The 19,267-nt window shown below is 39.3% G+C and overlaps 1 protein-coding gene across 7 annotated transcripts in view; it reads right to left on the bottom strand.

The window, feature by feature from the left end:
- Positions 1-19,267, bottom strand: part of ATXN7L1 (ataxin 7 like 1) — a 116,122-nt gene that overhangs the window by 21,451 nt on the left and 75,404 nt on the right. For all 7 annotated transcript variants that reach the window (XM_084306492.1, XM_084306491.1, XM_084306490.1 and 4 more), the window contains 2 exons: positions 12,985-13,207; positions 4,622-4,905 (listed from right to left, as the gene is read on the bottom strand). In XM_084306492.1, coding sequence (XP_084162618.1) covers positions 4,622-4,905; positions 12,985-13,207 — 507 coding nt within the window. The remainder of the gene's footprint in view (positions 1-4,621; positions 4,906-12,984; positions 13,208-19,267) is intronic.

Genomic DNA, 19,267 nt, shown 5'->3' with positions numbered 1-19,267 from the left:
CTAAACGCGGGACCAAGCCAAAAAGTGGTGAGTTCAGTTCCCTCTCTAACACTGGCTGCCTGTGAGGCCTCGAAATGCAGCACTTGCAAATCTAGCCTTTGAGATCGACTCCGACACACACTTCAGACACACACAGACTAAATACCGTAAGTGCTTTACACATTACTTTGACATACTCAGAAACCCTGAAAAACAACCAGCGGTGCCTAAAATGTAAACACGAGATTACTGGTGACATTTTAAAAACAAAATTTATCTAAATCTGTCTCATTTTCAGGAAGTGTTAAAAAAAAAAAAAAGCGCATGTTAGTTCTTATTTCCCTAAGTCAATGGCAGCATGGAGCTTAAAGTTTGCAGCGATTATGAAAAAAAGTCTCATTTGAGTTCTACTGATGATTAACATTAGGCGTGCATTTAATATTTAATATGCTATATTTGCATATTTCATTGTCATTAATATTTTAGTATTTATATACCACAGATAGAGTCACCTCCTTTAAGTTATATTAATATAGTTTTATGTTTTGCACTATAGAGCTGTAACAAATCTACAGACATAGAATTTTTATTTGATGCCACCAAAAACCTCCCGTTATCTTTATATTCCTAGACACAGTGTGTTTTAATTGGCAGAATGGTTTGCTTTTGTTTGATACAGGGATATAAGCTATTTGGCAAAATCATTTTTAAATCTACAGCTGTGTTATATTCAGATAAAAATAATTATCCTATGCTTAAATGCAACAATTAATCCGAGTACTTAAATGTTCCTTATAAATAAACAAACAGAATCAGAGCTAAGATGAAGACAGCAATTCCCAGCTATGCTATAATGCTAGGACACCATACAGCAAGTGGAACAGCTGGAAGAAGAAATCTGAGGCCAAGTAGCCTACAGAAGGTAATTCTTGTCTTCCGACAGCAAAATTACTAGCAGTTATATGTATTCTAATATATATGGACTTACAAATGATAAAGCAAACATCAAATAAAAGGTTATGTTATTGGCCTACTAGCAGAAAGATACCAAAAACTGAGCTTGAAAAATATAGCTAATGCTAGTCTTTTGGTGAAACCTAAAAAAATGGTCTGAAATCTGTCACACGCAGTTGTAGTTTCTGTGGCTTCTACAGGTCAACAGAAAGAGTAAAGTGGTCTGTGTACAACTAGATATGATAAACATTTTTCCTACTTAATGGATGAAAATGCATGTTCAGGTTGAAGGAGTTAATTACTCCTGTTTTTCAAGTGTATGAGTTCTTATCTGAATCACCTGCCAAAACCCCAGAAAACACACAAAAACCCTAAACAAACTATATGGATTTATAAACGTGCCTTCTAATGAAAAATCAGTCCTGAAGGCAGTGGCAGGGCTGTGCAATGTATTCTGGAAGACACAAAATTGGGCTGTGTTGGACCAACGTGGAAACATACTGCAAAAATCAAGAATTTTGGGAACAGCCAGACTGCAATTTGTGTCCTGGCCAAGCAAGACTTTGGGGATTGATTGTAGGAAAGAGAGATTTCAGAAAACCATACAGAGGTAAAAGCTAAGCGTGTAATGGACTACAAGCACAAGAAGTGGAAGCCTCTGCCACCTACTGATCAGCAAAATAACGTGCTTGCTCTGAGGAACACCAAGTATTAAACAAACAGGAAACCACTTCTCCTGAGTGAAGCTTATGTGGCTGCTCCCGAGGAGTCATGAACAAGAAACGTAGCTACAAATACGCCTGGCTTGGGCAACACTTTAAATGAAGATTTTCACCTTCTTGTCAGTGATTAAATACAGCTTCTGGCTACTTTTGTATCAGGAATTGTGTAGATTCCTGTGCACATGCCCAGCTTGAGAAAGCTGTTTCTCCAGAATGGGTTTCACTTCCTTTTGGTGGCCAGAGCAAGGAGCATTGTAGCTTCACATACAGAAGGAAGGTCACACTCCTGTTTGAAACAGCACAGATATTCTTAAATAAAGCTTAAACCGGGCATCTGTGTTTTTTAGTTTTACCCCAAAGAGAACAAGAACTAAGGAAAATTTAAATACGTGGGGTTGTTTTTTCCCAGTTTGCTACCAGGGAACACTGATCCACTTGTGCTGGGCAGCTACAGACTGTCTTTTGTGGGTCCACGAGCTGACTCCCCTCACTCACCAACAGTGCTCCTGTAAAGAGGGCAGGTTCATTCATCACCCAAACAACCACCAGCTCTCAGCAAAGTAAAAAAAACAACCAACCAACCAAACAAAAAAAAACAAACAAACAAAAAAACACAAAACAAAAAAAAATACCAACCAAGCAAAAATAAACCTTCAGCCACAGGAAGGGAAATGGTATGAGAGAAAGTGGAGGTTGCTAAAAAGGAAGGAAAACAGATGTAAACCAGCCAGACCTATAAAGAGTCTTCAAAAATTAACAGCTGCACCCCTGCATGGCAGAGGACAGGGAAACCTAAATCCCCAGGCAGCTTCTCCTTTTAGTGTGAAAAGAATATAATTTATGGTCTAACTAAAACGATCATCTTCTTGACCCTCCAAGCTCTTTTTCTCAGGCTTTATGCCCTTCAGTGTAGCAGGATCCATCCGAGTGACACACAATCTACAGACAATTAATTTACAGGGCTCACAGAACTTTTGTTCTTTGCATCATCACTGATTTATTGCCTTGCTGCACGAACACATGGGGCAGCACAAGCAAGATTTAATGGATTTAAAATCTGATAATGATAAAGAAACTTTACTGCAAGTATCGGTTTTGTGCATTTGTTAGCCATCTAAAAGTAAACCAATGCCTGTCAGAGTGCTCAGATAGTCCTGCGCAGAGCCCCAGCCTACTTGGAAATTTCCACCACTGAAACTTTCCCTATCCTGGAAGAAATCATGAGTGATAGCTTAGAGACAGAATAATGATGGAGTCACCTCCACACACGACATGGAAGCTAAAGGAATGATACAAAAATGATTCTCCTTTATGAGCATATTTCAGCAAGCACTTGTACAAAAAAGGAGCAAGTATCTCCTACAGCACTGCAGAGGTACATGGTGACATGAAGAAAATAAGTATCAATTTCAACTACCCAAGTAAGAATCGATCTGAATCGATCGGCTAAATTAAGCCCATAGAGCATTAAATGAAATAATGGTTTAAAACAAGCAACAAATTGGATCTTAGCAAGTAAAGAGTAAGTTATAAAAGCCGAACCAGCCACTTTTGCCTTTTTTTTTTAATGCTATCATGAACAACTGCTCCATTTTCTTACTTGCCACCTTTAACTAGTCAAGAAAGCAATCAGTGTGCTGAATCCTTGAAGGCGATGGCATTCTTCCATACCACACACAGCCCTAGCAAACACCTCTCACTGGTCTGGAATCAAGCCATGGATGCAGTACCAAAGAGCTAACTGCCAACTTGGAGAAAATGGAAAAAATAAAACTGATATTCTGTCAAAAACAGGACACACTCATTAACTGGAAATGAAAGCATTTTTCTTGTACACTTCCACTTGATTCAGAGCTTGTGCACATTTGGAAATCGTATGAACCAACTCTGTCAAGCAGACGATCTAACGCAGATCGTGCTGCCATTAGCAGAATTAGCCTTTCAGTACACACAGGGAGTTGCTGCCCAAATCACAAAGCACTGCCAGCAGATGAATAGACCCTGCACAGCTTCTAAAGCAGTCAAATTGAATCAGTTGCTTTTGCTTTAAACGGTATATCCCTCAAAACACTTTATTTCCCCCCTTTTATTCGAAACAAAAATATGTTTTTGGCTTTAGAGGACAAATTACTTACACGCTGCCCAACAGCTGGCATGGGTTGCCTCTGGGGAGCTCTGTGGAAAAAAAAATCTTCCTCCAGCAGATGGCAACCTCCCGACCTGCCCCCCTGTGCTGTTCTGTGCTTGACTGGTAAATCTGCACAGGGATCTCCTCAGTGCCATACTGCCTAAGGCCAGCCAGAGCATTTCCATTTGTGATGCCAGTCCCTCAGCCTCACTGCCCTCTCTGCCTCAAAAAGATCAAGATCCCCGCGCTACCATCTTCTTACTTCACTCACACGTGAATCGCAGAGGTAGAAGTGGAAGAGGAAAATTATGACATTTAGGATTCCCCCAGCATTCCCCGTACATTCCTGGAATTTTCCAGTGTTCACTATCAAGAAAAATGACTGTTAAATAAAGTTATGACCTGGCGGATAATGCAATGTCCTAAACCTCAGCTGCTCAACGTGGTCATGACCATAGTATAGTCACTCAACCCAGGCATATTATCTTTTGCTGTAGACAAACTGGTATTATATAATCGATGGAAGAAGCTTTCTGCCTTTCTGTTTTAATGAGTTTTCTTCCTTAAAATTTTACATTTGACTCGTTGGCCAATTGAAAAAATAGACTAAGACACTCTACATTTAAGCTAAATGGAACACGCATTTTGAAAATAGTTTGTTTACACGTGCTAGGAGTTTGAAAGCTTTCTTTTTCATATATGTAAACAAGCATCTTACAGCAGAAAAATCAAAACAAAAACAGGCTACAGCAGTTTATTAGTACCTTATTTCTGAGCCACAGAAAGATAAATGAAGAAAGATGGACTACATCAAAAAGCGAACCACGACACTACTCACCTGAAAGTCTTTTGTAAGGCTTGTTACTGCTTTTAGTGCCATTTTGGTGTTTCTTGTCTATTGAAGGAGCTATAATTCCTTTGCCGTTCAGAATCTTTTCTGGTGACGGCGGCACTGATTTAGACGTCAAACCAGATTTGACCAAGGTTGGAGCAGGTATGGTGGATGAAGAGGCTGAGGAGGAGGTGATGGTGGTAGTGGTTGCAGAATTCATTTTAACGTTGGCACCATCTGCCTTCACTAGATTAGGAATTTTCTCTAGACTGACTACTGGAACAGGAACACTGCAAAACCAAGAAAAATCTTCAAGTTGTGTTTTCTGTATCACAGATTCACAGTTCATTAACTCCCTTCCACAGATAAAAAGATTTTGTTGCAAGTAAAACATCTTCAGACCAAAATGGAAAACTTACTACAGTTATTGGCTACTTTTGTTCAATCAAATCTTTACAAAACCAGCCATCTGTAGAGCCTGGTAATGTAAAGAATTATGCAAATAAAGCTTTTCATTTTTAAATATACATTTCCTTACTATTCATAAACAAAATGATTCCTCGGTGCCTAGCAAAACACGTCCCCTTACATCCATGGTCTCATGCCATTAACACCAACATGTATCGGGTGTGTGTATGCCATGCTAAACTCACCATGACACAGAAGGAGTGTGCTAACAATATTTGCAGTTTAAACAAACACAAAAATAATTCATTTGCTCGAAAGTGTGTAAATGACATATAAATTCTGGGAACAAGGAGAAAAGAGATTTTGAGTATAGCAGTCTTAACAGCGATCCCTTTAAAAGTATCACCATGCTTGATGAATTGAGCACTGTTTATAATGAAATCTTGTGAATGTATGAATGGAAATCCCCACTATAATTATTACCTTGGTTGCCCCCTTTCAGAATAAGCTCTGCAGTAACTAACTTCACCTAACTTAACTACTGCAACAGCATTATTTGTGATGCTAACAGAAGTTACATTCTCAATTTGGTAGCAAAAAAGATTAACGCGAGTCATTTTTAAATCCAAAATTATAACAATATTTCTGAGTCATATCTGCACGAGGAAATATTCAACAATAGTCGCTGCTTTCAATCTTCCAAGCAACCCCCAAACTGGATGTGTTAGCCTACCAATTAAAATTCTAATTACCCCTCTTTACTGAAACAAACCCAGAAAGAAAACATTAATTTAAAAATACATATTTAATTTAAAAGCCTAAATGCTCAGAGCTTTAAGCCACGGTTTCTCTAGAGGCTGCAAGTGGAGTTTCTTGCCAAAGTACACACTGCCGTCAGTGCCCCAAGACAGGCAGCAGTTGCCTGTCTGTACCTCACTGAACCCTTTGGGGTTTCTTGCCATTCATAAATTCCACATAATTCCAGTCTTTTGTGTCTGAAAAACGTCACCTTGCTATGTGAGGAATGGTTAGCAGGTAGGAAGTTGCTACGATCAGAAAAAGATGGCTTTGGCAGGACATCCTCCATGGGATGCCCTACAGAAGCACTGGAAGCAGGGGCCAAAATCACTCAAGTCCTGACCTTCGTGGGATCCTACAAAACCTGTTTCCTGTTGGCTGCTGAAGATGCTAATCAGGAAGTGCAGCGTATGTGGCTGGAGTGGACTCTCCTAGAGCGTAAAGTTGTTTAGTTTTAGTCTAAGGATATTTTAATAAAGAAAAATGTATCAACAATGACAAACAACAGGTATATAAAATAAAAATTAAGCTGCAGGCACCAAGACACGTCCTGCAGCTGGAATTAACTTACATAAAACTTCCTTATCCTGTGGTATCATAAACATGCAAGTCAGGTGGTCAGAATACAGAACCAACTACAGTGAGATGCACAGTGCTGGCCAGTATGGAAAACAACTCAACTTACTCATAAAACCAGAATTGCTTAAGTACTTCAATAAAAAAGCAATCATGAAGCTATGATAAGAGGACTTGATCCTCTGGTAACTTTTTTAACCTGCTCTGAATTTACTAAGTTAAATGACAGATATAAATTATAACGTCTTAGGGTGAGGATTTATTTATTTTTGCTTTTAAGCTGCTGACAATTAAATTTCCTGAAAATGGGAGAATTTCTTTACTCTAGATCAAGTAGTTTTACTACACAGAAACTATATATATACACATATACATGTATAATAGAGCTGAACAAATGTTCATGCCATTTATAAGGTTTGTCTTAATTCAAAGTACTGATGACACAGTGATAGAGTCCAGTATCTTCTCTGTTCTAGTAGCTAAATGTGGGTAATTTAGAAAAAGTTTATCTGCTTTGCGGTGTGCAGAACCCTAAGTCCTAGAGTACGTGTGGGTGCTCACTGTGAAAATGAACAAAACCAAAGGGAGGCTTTGGGTTTTGCTTCAGTTTTTTTCCAGACCAACAAGTCAAGCTTGAGAATAGGTGTAATTACTTGTTACGCATTTCACTGCAATGTTGATGAAAATAAAAACATTCTCGTATTTTAAGATGGCCATTCTATATGACTCCTGGTAGTCTACCATAAGTTTTTGGAGATCTTAGAAATTACAAATGATCACTTCTCTTAATGTCAGTGGGAACTACACTCAACATTAAGGAACTCTAATTTCATGTCAGCATAACAAATAAAGATGAATTGATAGCTGAACTGCAATCTGGAAGCTGCACAGGACCAACAACCGTGATTAACTGCTAAGGACTAAAAAGCTAAATACATCAAACGCCCATATTTGTACTTGATGCTTCAAGAGAGTTCTCTGTCCAAACCATTTTTTGATTGAAAATTAAGGATTTATTCATAAAGTTCATTAGATTTTAAAAAATCTCCTTAATCTATTTACTACATTTAAAAAACAATTTTCTGCACAAAGAACCTACTCAAATTTAGTAAAGATAATGGCTGAAAGCAGACATGCAACAAACACAAGAAGAGAAGGGCACATGGCAATCAGTGAAAATGAGAGTAGTGGGGGTACAGAAGATCGCCACAGATATGTGGAGAAAAATTTGTATTCATTAAAGACAGGTTGTTCTCCTCCTCCTTTTTACAAAGGAAACTAACAATAACAGCAGTATTTACCTAATGGTCAGTAAAATATTTATTAGCATGCAAAATAGCAAAAATGTTCAGTATTTTTTCTATACTAAGAATGAAGCAGGATAACGCACCTCGATCACAAAAAGATGGTTTTTGATTCCTTCAGTAACTGTAAAATGCTAGCTGAAAAATCAGAATTTTTTTTTTTAAATAAGCAAAGCTGGACAACATGGCCATGAGTTCCAACAGAGCTGAAGAGATACCTGATGTCTGCACATTACTTTCTAACTGCATCTTGGAATATCTGGCAACTTAGACAGCCTAGTGCTGATGTTGTATTCACACCAAAAACCCACACTGGAAGGTCTTGGAAAGAATAATGGAAAAGCTAACAATAACAAACTGATAAACAATTTGTTCGTATGGTTGTACTGAAAAGCAAAAGAAATCTGTTTTCACTTTCTGGTGAGGTTACCAGTTAAGCTGACAAAGATAACTGTGAAAACTCCAACTCTCTGAATGCATTATAAAATAAAAACACTTTAAAAGCACATGTTAAACAAACAAAAATCAAAAACTAGTTTTCAGAGATTCCAATGAGGGTGTTGCTAGTGGGACTTCTTAGCCATCATAACCCAGTCTGACATGATTGAAAACTTCACTGGCATTTAGAAACAAACACTAGATGCCTGTCGGTGACATTTGCTGATAGAATTAGGATTGAGGGAAACCGTGACAGACAAAGGAAGTTATAAAAATTAGCATGGGATGTTTGGTGAAATGCATTCATTCAAAAAATAGAATCAAATGTAAAGTTATACACGAAGAAAGGAGCTATTCAGTGTACAGTAAAATATGGGGAGAAAACATACTGGAAATACGGACAAAAATATTTAGTGGTCAGTGGATAAACAATATGAGATTTTATTGTATTGTTGTGCTGACATTAAAAGAAAAGGATACAGCAAACAAGATTAAGGAGCAGATTTACTTTTCTCATCTCCTCGGTTATACTGGTACGTCTCCCAGTTTTGCTGACCAGTGTTCAATACCGATGTTGATGAATTAGAAAGGAATCAGAGAAGCCTATGAATGTATCTGAGGGCTACAGAAAGTGCTTTATCATCACAGGCTTCAAAACCTCATTCTCTTTTTTAGATAAGGTAACTGATTTCCCTGTTTTCTCATGTTCTTAAATAGACAGTAAATAGTAACTCCTTCAGTGGAGCCTGTGACAAACTCCTGAAACAAGACTGTATTTCCCTCCTCAGTAACTTGTGATAATTTCTTTCAGTTCCAAGTCATTACTTGTCAAGTCATGCCCAAGCAAGAAAAATAGTCATAGTATGTCACAATACTGGTACTCCTATCTCCTTATTACCTACACTTCCCTTTCTTCAGGCTTTATTAAATAATTTTCCCTTGCTATCATGTAATTTTGCTGTGGTTTTTTTTTTTTTGGTCATTCATAGCCATATTAATTCTAAAGCCTTAGCTACCTGTTCAACTCTTTTTTTTGGGTTTGTTTTTTAATTCATAGGAAATAAAATTCAAAAACATTTACAAATGTAAAACACTTCCATTTTTTATTTCTGGGATTGCCTCTAGGTGTAAGAAAGTATTTTTGATGCAGTGATTAGAATATATGGCTCAAGTTAACTCTTTTGAATTTTGTTCACAATTCCACGTTGCATTAGAATTTCTTGACAAGCTCCACTTCCTCATCTTTTCTGTGTACAAAGGCATTTCCTAATCACAAAGAAATAAAGACTAAAAGATGGTTAAAAGATTCCTGTAAGTGACATTACAAACCGTAAATGGTTACCCACAGGTATACCTTTGTGATCTTACTACAAAAAGACCAAAAATTCCCTACAGGTCAATGAAAACTACAAAATTTCTGTTTCATTTCCTTTATTTTAAGAATTTCTGGCAAGCAGCAGCTAATCCTCATGGAGGGAGGTCAAGGAGACTTGCTTCAGCTGGGATCGCAGGGCTAGCTGGCTTTAACACTTCACCCTGGTCTTACACTGCCTCAGGAGCATGGTGCAGGGAAATGAACATCCCGCAGCATCAGGGCAGTGCTGGGAAGGTGAAGTGGTGTCCTTCAGGCATCCAGGGAGGAGCCAGGAGCTCCAGGCCCCTGCAGTGGGGCCCATGGACCCCAGAGGTGCAGTTCCTCTGAGGAGAGGGGAGCAAACTGTGTCGTGAGGCGAGGAGGGATGACCAGAGACAGGATCAGCTCAAGTGGAGAGATGAGTCAACTGTCACCTCCTTGGCACCAGAACACTTTTTACAAATGGTATCTGGGCTGTTTTTATGGATCACCATCTCATGTTCATTATTATTATTATCACTAACAATTAACTTATTTGTTGCCTTTTTCTATTTTCTACCTGTTTGCTGTGTCTCCTACAACCTCAACTGCAAGCTCCAGAAAACCCTGGTTCACGTTTATCTTGCGCACAGTGCAGTCGTGCTCCAGCAACCGCTCCGGTCTCTGCGCACTGCTGTATTAATAGCAACGATGCTAGAGAGAGACAGGAAAAAAATCAGAGCCGAGTGGTATTTCTGGATGATGTATTCACAGTAATCTCTCACATTCCAGCTACAAGAAGGCAAGGATTAAAACAGCAGAGACAAAAATGCAACAATCGCAGCTCTCTTTCACCTGAGCATTCTGATCACGCCTTCTAAAGCATTAGCTGAGGAGTCCTCTGAACCGCTGCAGCACGTCTCAGGACATGGATGTGAAGAAAACGAGCTGCTGGGTCAATGCTTAAGATGATGACTCAAGCAAATCAATAGTGAATTAACAGAAGAGCTGGGTCTACATGCAGGCAGGCATGCCAACAGAGATCTACTGGGCCATGCTGTCGCAGAGGCCATTTCTGAAACACTGCTATAAATATAGCATCTAAAAATTAAAAGAGAGACTGAAAAAAATGTGAAGGAATCAGCTAAGTGCAATAAAGGTTATTCCAGGTCTGGAAAGCACTCATTACAAGTGATACGGCTCCTGAATGAAGCTAACCTATGTATTTGTGGTGTCTCATAATTACTGCAATGTAACGGACAAAAGCACTGAATAACTGGAAGCTTCAGATGACGATAAGCTGTAACGCATGGATACATGATGAATTCTGTGCGTATTTTTTGAGACAAATTTGTGTCAATTCAGTATGTCTTTCTAAAAGATAAGTGGGTGAAGTTCTATGCCTTGTACAGAATGGTGAATGGAAAATATAAATCTTATCTTAAAAAAGAATTACATTTACAAGTAATTTCTCCTTTAAAAAAAAAACAGATCTGCTGAATAATTCCTAGAATTCTAAATAAAAATGACAATCCACTAATGGAACAGGAACAAACTGTTTGTTAACATCTCACTATAAACTGTGATGATTATCAGACTGATTTTATTCTCTAAGAAATCATGTAATCTACGGCACTTGACACTAAACTCTGAAAGACAAGTTTACCAATGCCCAATTCGGACTGTCAGTGATCTGTTGTGTGATGATTACAGTATCTTTAACCAGTAGATGCCTCATTTTCCCCTGGTAAACAGAACCACAGTGTTATCTCCTTGCAGAGCTGCAAGAATTTGGTAATTCACAAAGTAGAACTACTGACATATTAATTGCCAAATAATTAACAAGTCAGTACAACAGTTTTAAACAACTAAATCTAACTTCTTAATCATCAGTAGATGTTTGGGATGTTCCCAATAATGGCAAAAAGGGTTGGTGAAAATGGATATTTTGTTCCCTTTCAGCTTTTACTGACTGACAGAAAGCCATCTGTTGCCAAAACGGAGGATACTGTTTAGATTCAGTTAGCAGGCTGAAACATAGATACGGAAATTGCTGTCTTTAAAAACGGGTAACAGGTTTGTAGGATTAATACTCTGAAGACCTTTCTGAATTTCTTTTAATTAGATTTAAAATAAAAAGTTCATTCCTCTTTTTAACATTCACAATAAAAGGCCACTATTCAAGCAAGAGTGTTTTTTTTTTGTTTTTCTTTTTAATAGTAAAGGAGGCACTTAGATGTTAACTAAAATAGCCCGTATCTCGTGTGTGTGTGTGTAGTCTAAACATCCAAAATTTGTGTTTTCAGAATTATATACCGTAATTGTCCACAACATTCATCACATTTATAGAAATGGTGGGTTCTGACTTACAGGAAGATTAGATATTGACTAGGTTTATTCCAGTGCAAGGTAAATTCTATGGCTAGGCAGATGCTGCTGTCTTCGAACTCATGCCAAGGAGTGTATGTTTCAGGCAGAGAACATGAGCTACTATTTTAACATACTAGGAGTTTATGTTTTGTCTCACTGGTGAATGGCTTATTTACTGCTTTAAGGCAGTTGTGTCCAGAAATGCTACCTAAAATCATGACCCTCTTATGCTAGATACTGCATATAAATGGGAAGGATACTTATATAATAAGTAGATAAAGCTTGAGGAAAAGAAAAAGGAAGTCCTTTTATCTCACATTCACAGAAACGGAACTGAAGCTGAGGAAACTGAATTGTAACAGTAGCCTGTGTAGAAGCAGGAACTGAACCCAAATCTCCTGAGTCACCAACCTAGTGACCTAATCACTAAGCATCTTTTCTGTAGATAACTAAATAACAGTTTCTTAAGGGATAAAACAGTGACCCAGTTCTGCTCTCTTTTACGTCTTTGCAACTCTGCTGCTATCATCACAGTCATGGGAGGATGAACCTGTCAGTCTCAAGCCTAGATGTGTTTATCTATCACAGTACGTGATGCAAGACTCCAAAAAAAAAAAAAAAAAAGTGATTTTTGCAGCTGGAATATTCTTCTGTCTTCTTATAAAGCAGCACACATTATCAAAAAGCAGAATGAGCTCCAATGGCAGCTGCCACTGAAGATAAATGACTATAACCAGTAAGTTTTCATGAACATGAACTAAAACAATGTTAAGAACTTTACAAAAATTATCTATTTAAAAGCATCGGTTTTAAGGGCTGATACTGTAAAGGCAGATGGACCTTGAAGATAGCAAACTGACTCAATATCTCACTTACTGTATGCATCTCAGAAAGGCAGACATTTGATGGAACATCGCAAGAGTAAATCAGTCCTTTTTCCTGTTCACATATATATATATATATATATATGTATATTTAAAAGACATCCCAATTTCTTCCCTTAAGAAATGTAGAGGCTTAAAAGGCAAACTTAGAAAAGATAAAAATAGACTTTTTTTTTTTTTTGGCAATTGTGAAATGTATATATAGATACTGATTTTTTGAACACCAACAGCTCAACTAACTGTTCTTTTGGCACTTACCATGGTTTATCCCTTGATACTTTTGAAGGAAAGACTGTGTGCTGTTTGCTACTGGAGGTAAGTAGATTGTCTTTGGGCGTTTTGAATGGCTTTGAGTTGCTGCTGACAGGGTTATGGCCGCTGATACAGGATTTCGGTTTCATCTGTACTAGGGATGTCCTGGAATTACAGGCTGGAGAAGCTGGAGAAGGGGAAGGTTTACACATTGAACCGTGTCTTCGTTCTGTAATGGAAAAATAATATACTTAACAACATTTCATAGCCTAACATTAAAAAAAAAAAAAAAAAAAAGAGGAAATTGTTCCTCTCTATTCTCGTTACAATGATTTAATCAATCCAAAGAATGATTACCAGTTCATTACTGTAGCGAATGTAATCATGCCAAAAGATAATTAAACAAAATCAACTCTGTAAAGTGCCCTGAACAATGTAAACAGAGCACAACAAATGCTAACTAGCAACACATATCTCCCAGAAAATTTCACTACGAAATCTCAAACTGTTGCTCAAGCACCAGGTACCCACCAGCACCTGTGTGAGCTACCCTGGGTGTCCCAGCTCCTTCAGATATGCAGCACCAGCCCAGATGACTCAGTGAAATACACCCTGATAGACAGGAGACTGCTTCTATCCGGGCTCATGGCAGATCCATGTGACCCGGTTACTGGGCAGTTTACCTCAGGACTGCCTTGCTCCAGTTTAATGGGAAGCTGTAAGGACAACATGAGGAAGACTGAGCAGTAGCTGAAACTGAGGGGCCTCCTGGCCGTGCTGGCCCCGCAGCAGGGCAACAGGCTTCAGGACAGGCAGCCGTCAGAGAAATTGTTTGTGTTTAGTCACTAATATTACTAATATTCCAATCTACATGTTTTACTCCTGATACTACAGCCATTTGCTTCGGAATAAAGATGTTTCCTGGGGAGAAGTGGTTTCCAGTCAGCGGCCGACCAGGCCCACACAGCGCTAGGCCACGGGCACAGCCACCGGGCACAGCAATACGGCCTAAAAACTGACCCAGAGCGTCCCCAAGGCGACTCTCCCCTTTTATACACATCATTTTTCCTAGTCCAAAGCCTTCAGCACTGAAGCTGAAGAGTGCTGGGTGCTGCTCTCCGAGAGGGCTGGGGAAGCATCAGCAACCTGCTGCTCCACGGGTTGGCGGTCACATCCCAAACCTGGCGCTCGCTGCTTTGGTAGTTCAAGGATAACGAAGAAAAATTTTCCCACAGAGAATCAAAACACGACAATTTGTCAGGCATGTCCGCAAGTAAAAACTTGCCAGCAGCAGAGGGATTCATCCATGATTAATTTGCAATAGGCGAATACCTCAAGAACAAAGAGAAACGCTTAAAAAAATCTACGAGGAGTATTTCAAACTGTTTTACTACATCTCCAGTGGCTAAACAAAGGATTTTCCATCAAAGCCCAGCACTTCCAGATCTCCATACATTCACAACTTTAACTACAAATGCTGAAATTCCCTCACGATTCTCCTGTAACCGAAGAACAAAACTTCCATAATTATTTTCAGTGCAAGAAGCTCTCCTCAACCCCGAATGGCAACCATCGTTTGCTGGTTTTCACCCGGCCACACAGCTCCGTGTACAGTCCCTGCCTCCAGAAGTCCTCAGCAGGATGTAATTAATTTACATTCATTTCACTCCACGTTTGTGTGAACAGCCATGTGAGCTACGCGTCTGTCTCTGAAGTGCAGTTCTATTCACAGATTATTCATTTAGTTAAATAATCGCTGCTGTGTTCAGGTTTACCAGCCTTCTCGGCAACTATTTAATCAGTTTAAATTAGATTAATAAAAATCTGCACTTTTACTGTTAATTACTTGAGGGCTAATGAAAAGGAACTGCTGTGTAACCAAGAAAACCAAGTGACATTGGTGAAACTTTGGAAAAAAAAACAACAACACACTCCTCAGATACAGATTCTATAAATTCTGGATCAATCACTACCCAAATCTTCACCATAGCTTCTGCTTTTCTCCAGACTGACTGCCCTCGAGTAAACCATATCTTTGATATCATCCCTAAGGATATATTTGGAAGTGAAATACACTACTCTGATATTAAAATTAATCTTCCGGAAAGACAGACATTCAAGATACTGACCATCTAAAATTATATTTAAAAGTCATCTAAGTATCACATGCCACAGCAGGTTATTTTTTTTAAGAGTCACCTTACACTGCATTTTTAAAAAAAACACCAAAGCTGAACATTTGGTGTTCTTTCCAAGACGAGTTTTTCAGTTCATTAATTCCCCAGAGCCAAACACTACATTAACATTTTTTTAAACAATGTAACATAAAATAGTAGAAGAGGCATAGCAGTAATAAGAAAATACAGTAAGTGCATCCCACTATTTTAAATAAACGTTTACCTGTAAGATAGGGAAGGAAAAGCTCAGAAGATTCTATATTTTATCTCAGTGTGCCAGATTGGTGGTGAGTGTTGCGATCAGAACTGACTGCTAAATGTGGTGTTTCCTCTCATCTCCTCCAGCTCCATTCTTCCCCCAAAGCACAACTACAGAAAGCCCTCTGCGCTTCAGAGAGCCTCTGATACTTTGCGAATTAGCAGTGTTACTCAGCTTCTCTTGAAATTTCCTATATGCAAAATGGAAATTGTGACCCCTCTAAAGTCACACAGCAGGAAGAACATAAATAGCCGGGGCCGCACAACTGTTGATAGTGTCGGACACCACTACGACAGGGAAAAATCGACAAGGTTACTCATGCAAGGTAACATCGCCTTAGTGTGGGCAGCAGCACCTTACCAGGAGGGCTGCAGAGGAGTGCTGGAGGAGAAACTCCTCGAAAGGCAGCAGAAAGCAATTCTTTAAGCTGGGCAGACACTGCGGCAGGAGGCTGGGCTTGCCAAAGGTGTGAAACCTCATAGAAAATCCTGATGGTGGGGGCATAAATCATAGCTAAATATTGATAGATTTCTTCGCAAGAGCTGTTAGGATAAGGGCTATTATTGTACGAGCTCCTGTTTCTGTGCGGTGCTTCTTTATCAAACTAAATTTCCCAGTCACATCTGTTCTTTAAAAATTTCTACTAATTTGTCTATTAATATTTTACTTATTACATTATTAATCTGCTGTTACTCGGCCTAATTAGTAAATTAATAGGTGAATAAAAGACATTTGCACATCAGATAGATATTATCAAGTCAAATATTCACGTGCTAGCACATCCAGAACATAACTAGCCATCCATGTAGAAGCTTCTACACTCATCTGCAGTTTCTACATAGATGAATTAGATCTAGCAGGGCAGATGAACTCACACACACACAGCTGTGGACGTATCTGTCCCTGTTTACTTGAACAAATGGCAGAGTCACTGGTTATACACGAACAGAAAGTAGGATGAAAGTTTTTGCCCCTAAAAATAATAAAAAAGTCCTGCAAGACAACTAGAAATCCAGTCACCGCTCCTAGAACACTGACCCAAGTTTTACACCCATTTCAGTTTCTGCAGAAGCTTACAGTGATGTGAATGTGTTCAAGTTTAAAATATGAAAAATGCCCCCAACTCTTCCAGTTAATCTGAATACTTCCAACTACGCTTGTGCTCCTCAAAAATAACAACACACATTCTGTTTTCTTCCCAAATAGCAGTTGCTGTCAAATCCAAAGAACAGAGAGAGCACAATCAAAGTTGCAATCCTCTTTACCGCATTAATCCTTCTGCAACCTCTCAGCTGTCTCAGAGCAGCCACTGCAGCAACTGACAAGCAACATGTGACTCGTGCTGTCAAACAGTTAATGTATTAACGACAGGAATCGCAGAAGTTTAACACGCTCGCCCTGAATTCACGGCGCTTTCTGAAGAATCGATCGCAGATCGATACCGGTCGTTTTTTCTGGTTAGTGCCCAAAAGCTCAACGCTACAGACCGTCCTACCGCGCCTCGCCAACTCTGCATCAGTAGCATTGCGAACGATCTTAAACTTTTCCAGGAGATTCTCCATGTCCTATGGAAACATGGACGCAGTCCAACTTTCTCAGCCAAATCTGAATTGTTTGCTAGATGTGAAGTCCTTATGTTGTTGGAGACTTAACAGTCCCTGAATCTCCAGAGCTTCTCTCCCCTGCCCTTGCACTCAGTTTCAACTCCTCCTTCCTGCATCCTACAGAACGCAGTCCCCTACCTTTCCCCAAAACCTTTGCTGCAGCTGCCAAAGTCCTCTAGGTCTGTCTTTGAATCTGTAATTCCACTGGATCCTCTTTGACTGGCCACCGGGGAATACTAGCAGCTGTTTTGCAGGAAACGCCACATCTCCTTCTAATCATAAGCAAAAAAGCAAAGCAATAGGAAGGCAACATGATCTCCAGATCTACAAATAGTGTGTGGGAAAAGAGGCAAAACACGTTTTGAAGTAGAATGCATTCTCTTTAATTTTTGCCTCGACTATCCCTTATGAAAGATGCAACACCCCCTTAGCTCTCAGCAAACCTTAAATACAACAACACAACATTAAATACATCGCTGGTAAATTAAGCCAACCACATATTTCTAGGTGCACTGCAGCAGTAGTGCACCCAGAGAAGACCTTTATATGATACCGAAACCACAGATTTCTCCAATTTGGACTACCAACAAATACCATGCACAGTATATTCCACCTAAATCCATTCTTACCCAACATGCTCTACTCAACATTCATCAAATCAAGTGAACAGCTTTTGCCCACAGTAAGCGTCTCATCCGCTGGCGAGACTTAGAAGACTGCAAAGGAAAGAAGTCATGAGACAGCTTGAGCGCAGAGACAGATACGCCTTTGGTCTTTCAGTATTTTTTGCAGGTACTTCAAAAAAAATCCCTCTGTCGTTGACAGAAGAGCACACTAGAACTTTGTCAGCAACAGTCATTTCGAAACATAATTCTCGCTCAGCACGATCCTACTTCCTGCATACAAGAGGCCTACAGCAAAATCAGTTTTAAGTTGACCCATGAGTAACTCAGTGACCCGGCGTGAGGGATTACAGCTTGGTACTACATTTGGAAAAAACAAGCAAAACATAATTGCTAACACCCAGAAATGTAAGTTATTTGCTGTTAATAAACAGATTTAGTTGAAATAAAACTCCTTAAAAGCTTACGTTCATCACAACGCTCAAGCTTGTAGTATTTAAAACAGCATAAACCTTCAAATCTGAGTGCCCTTTACCCACCACGAATACCATTTATTGTTCCCTATTTACAATAAGCAGATGTTAATGAAATTTAGTATCTACTCCACAGCGTGATTGTGTCCCAGCAGTACACCCGCCTTGTTGATGACCGTGTTACTTATGGTAACAGCAGACACCACCTATGCACGAGTTGCAGTTTTGCTATTTACAGTATATCCTGAGGTGCTTTGTTACACAGCCCTTCGCCGTGCTCAGTTGAGCAATGTATACTTACAATTTCAGCAAACAGTAAAGTGAAACCTTCCACCTTGTACTGATCCCAGTTCAAAGTTTAAAAATGCACTTGGCATTAATTCTAATAAAACCCAAACAGAAAAAAAAACAACAACCACACATGCCCGAAAAGCTACGATCAGCCACCAGAAAATTGAACAAGTAGACTACTTGCAGAAATGTGTCATCCTGCAGTAACTGGCAGCTGGTTCATAACAAGAGTTCATAAACACCTTGTAAGCACTTTCATTTTGCAGCCACAGTCTAAAAAAAAAAAAAACAACAACCTAACAAAAGCCAGTACGTGAGGCTAACTAAAAATAAACTCCGATCTGAAGCTAACAAACTACAGCAGAACGTTGCAAGACCGAAGGACGACTTTACCAGCTTTTTGGACAAAATACTACTCCGAGTCCAGCTGAAAAAGTTTGGAAATTATATCCGCAAACCGTTCCTCCCTCCTTGCACCGTGCACTGTAAAGGAAACGGCACAGTCAGTTTCATTTTGATACTTCTTGTAAACTGACAAAGGAAATAAACTGCCAACTCAAACCCCAGCACCGATCCGCTGCACAAAACGCAGCTCGACAATTGCGAGCTTCATTCCAGGTCAAATGACATAATTGGGGAATTATCAAGTGCTAAAATAACCGCCGTTCCGCTCGTGTTTATTTACAATAAACACAAGCCTCGCTTTCTGACATAAACCCACGAAAACGGTTCTCCATTTCCCAAAAGCCTCCGACGGAGTAGGATCAGCAAAATTATGCAAAACATCCTGCGAGGAGAAGAAATGTAAACCGAGCCACTTACAGCGAGGAGCAGGCTGCCAACTTAATCTGATTCTACGACG

Source organism: Netta rufina, assembly GCF_964035555.1.
Source record: "Netta rufina genome assembly, chromosome: 1".
Lineage (NCBI taxonomy): Eukaryota > Metazoa > Chordata > Aves > Anseriformes > Anatidae > Netta > Netta rufina.
The sequence above is the reverse complement of the archived record's forward strand: the minus strand, read 5'-3'. Positions and strand labels throughout refer to the sequence as shown.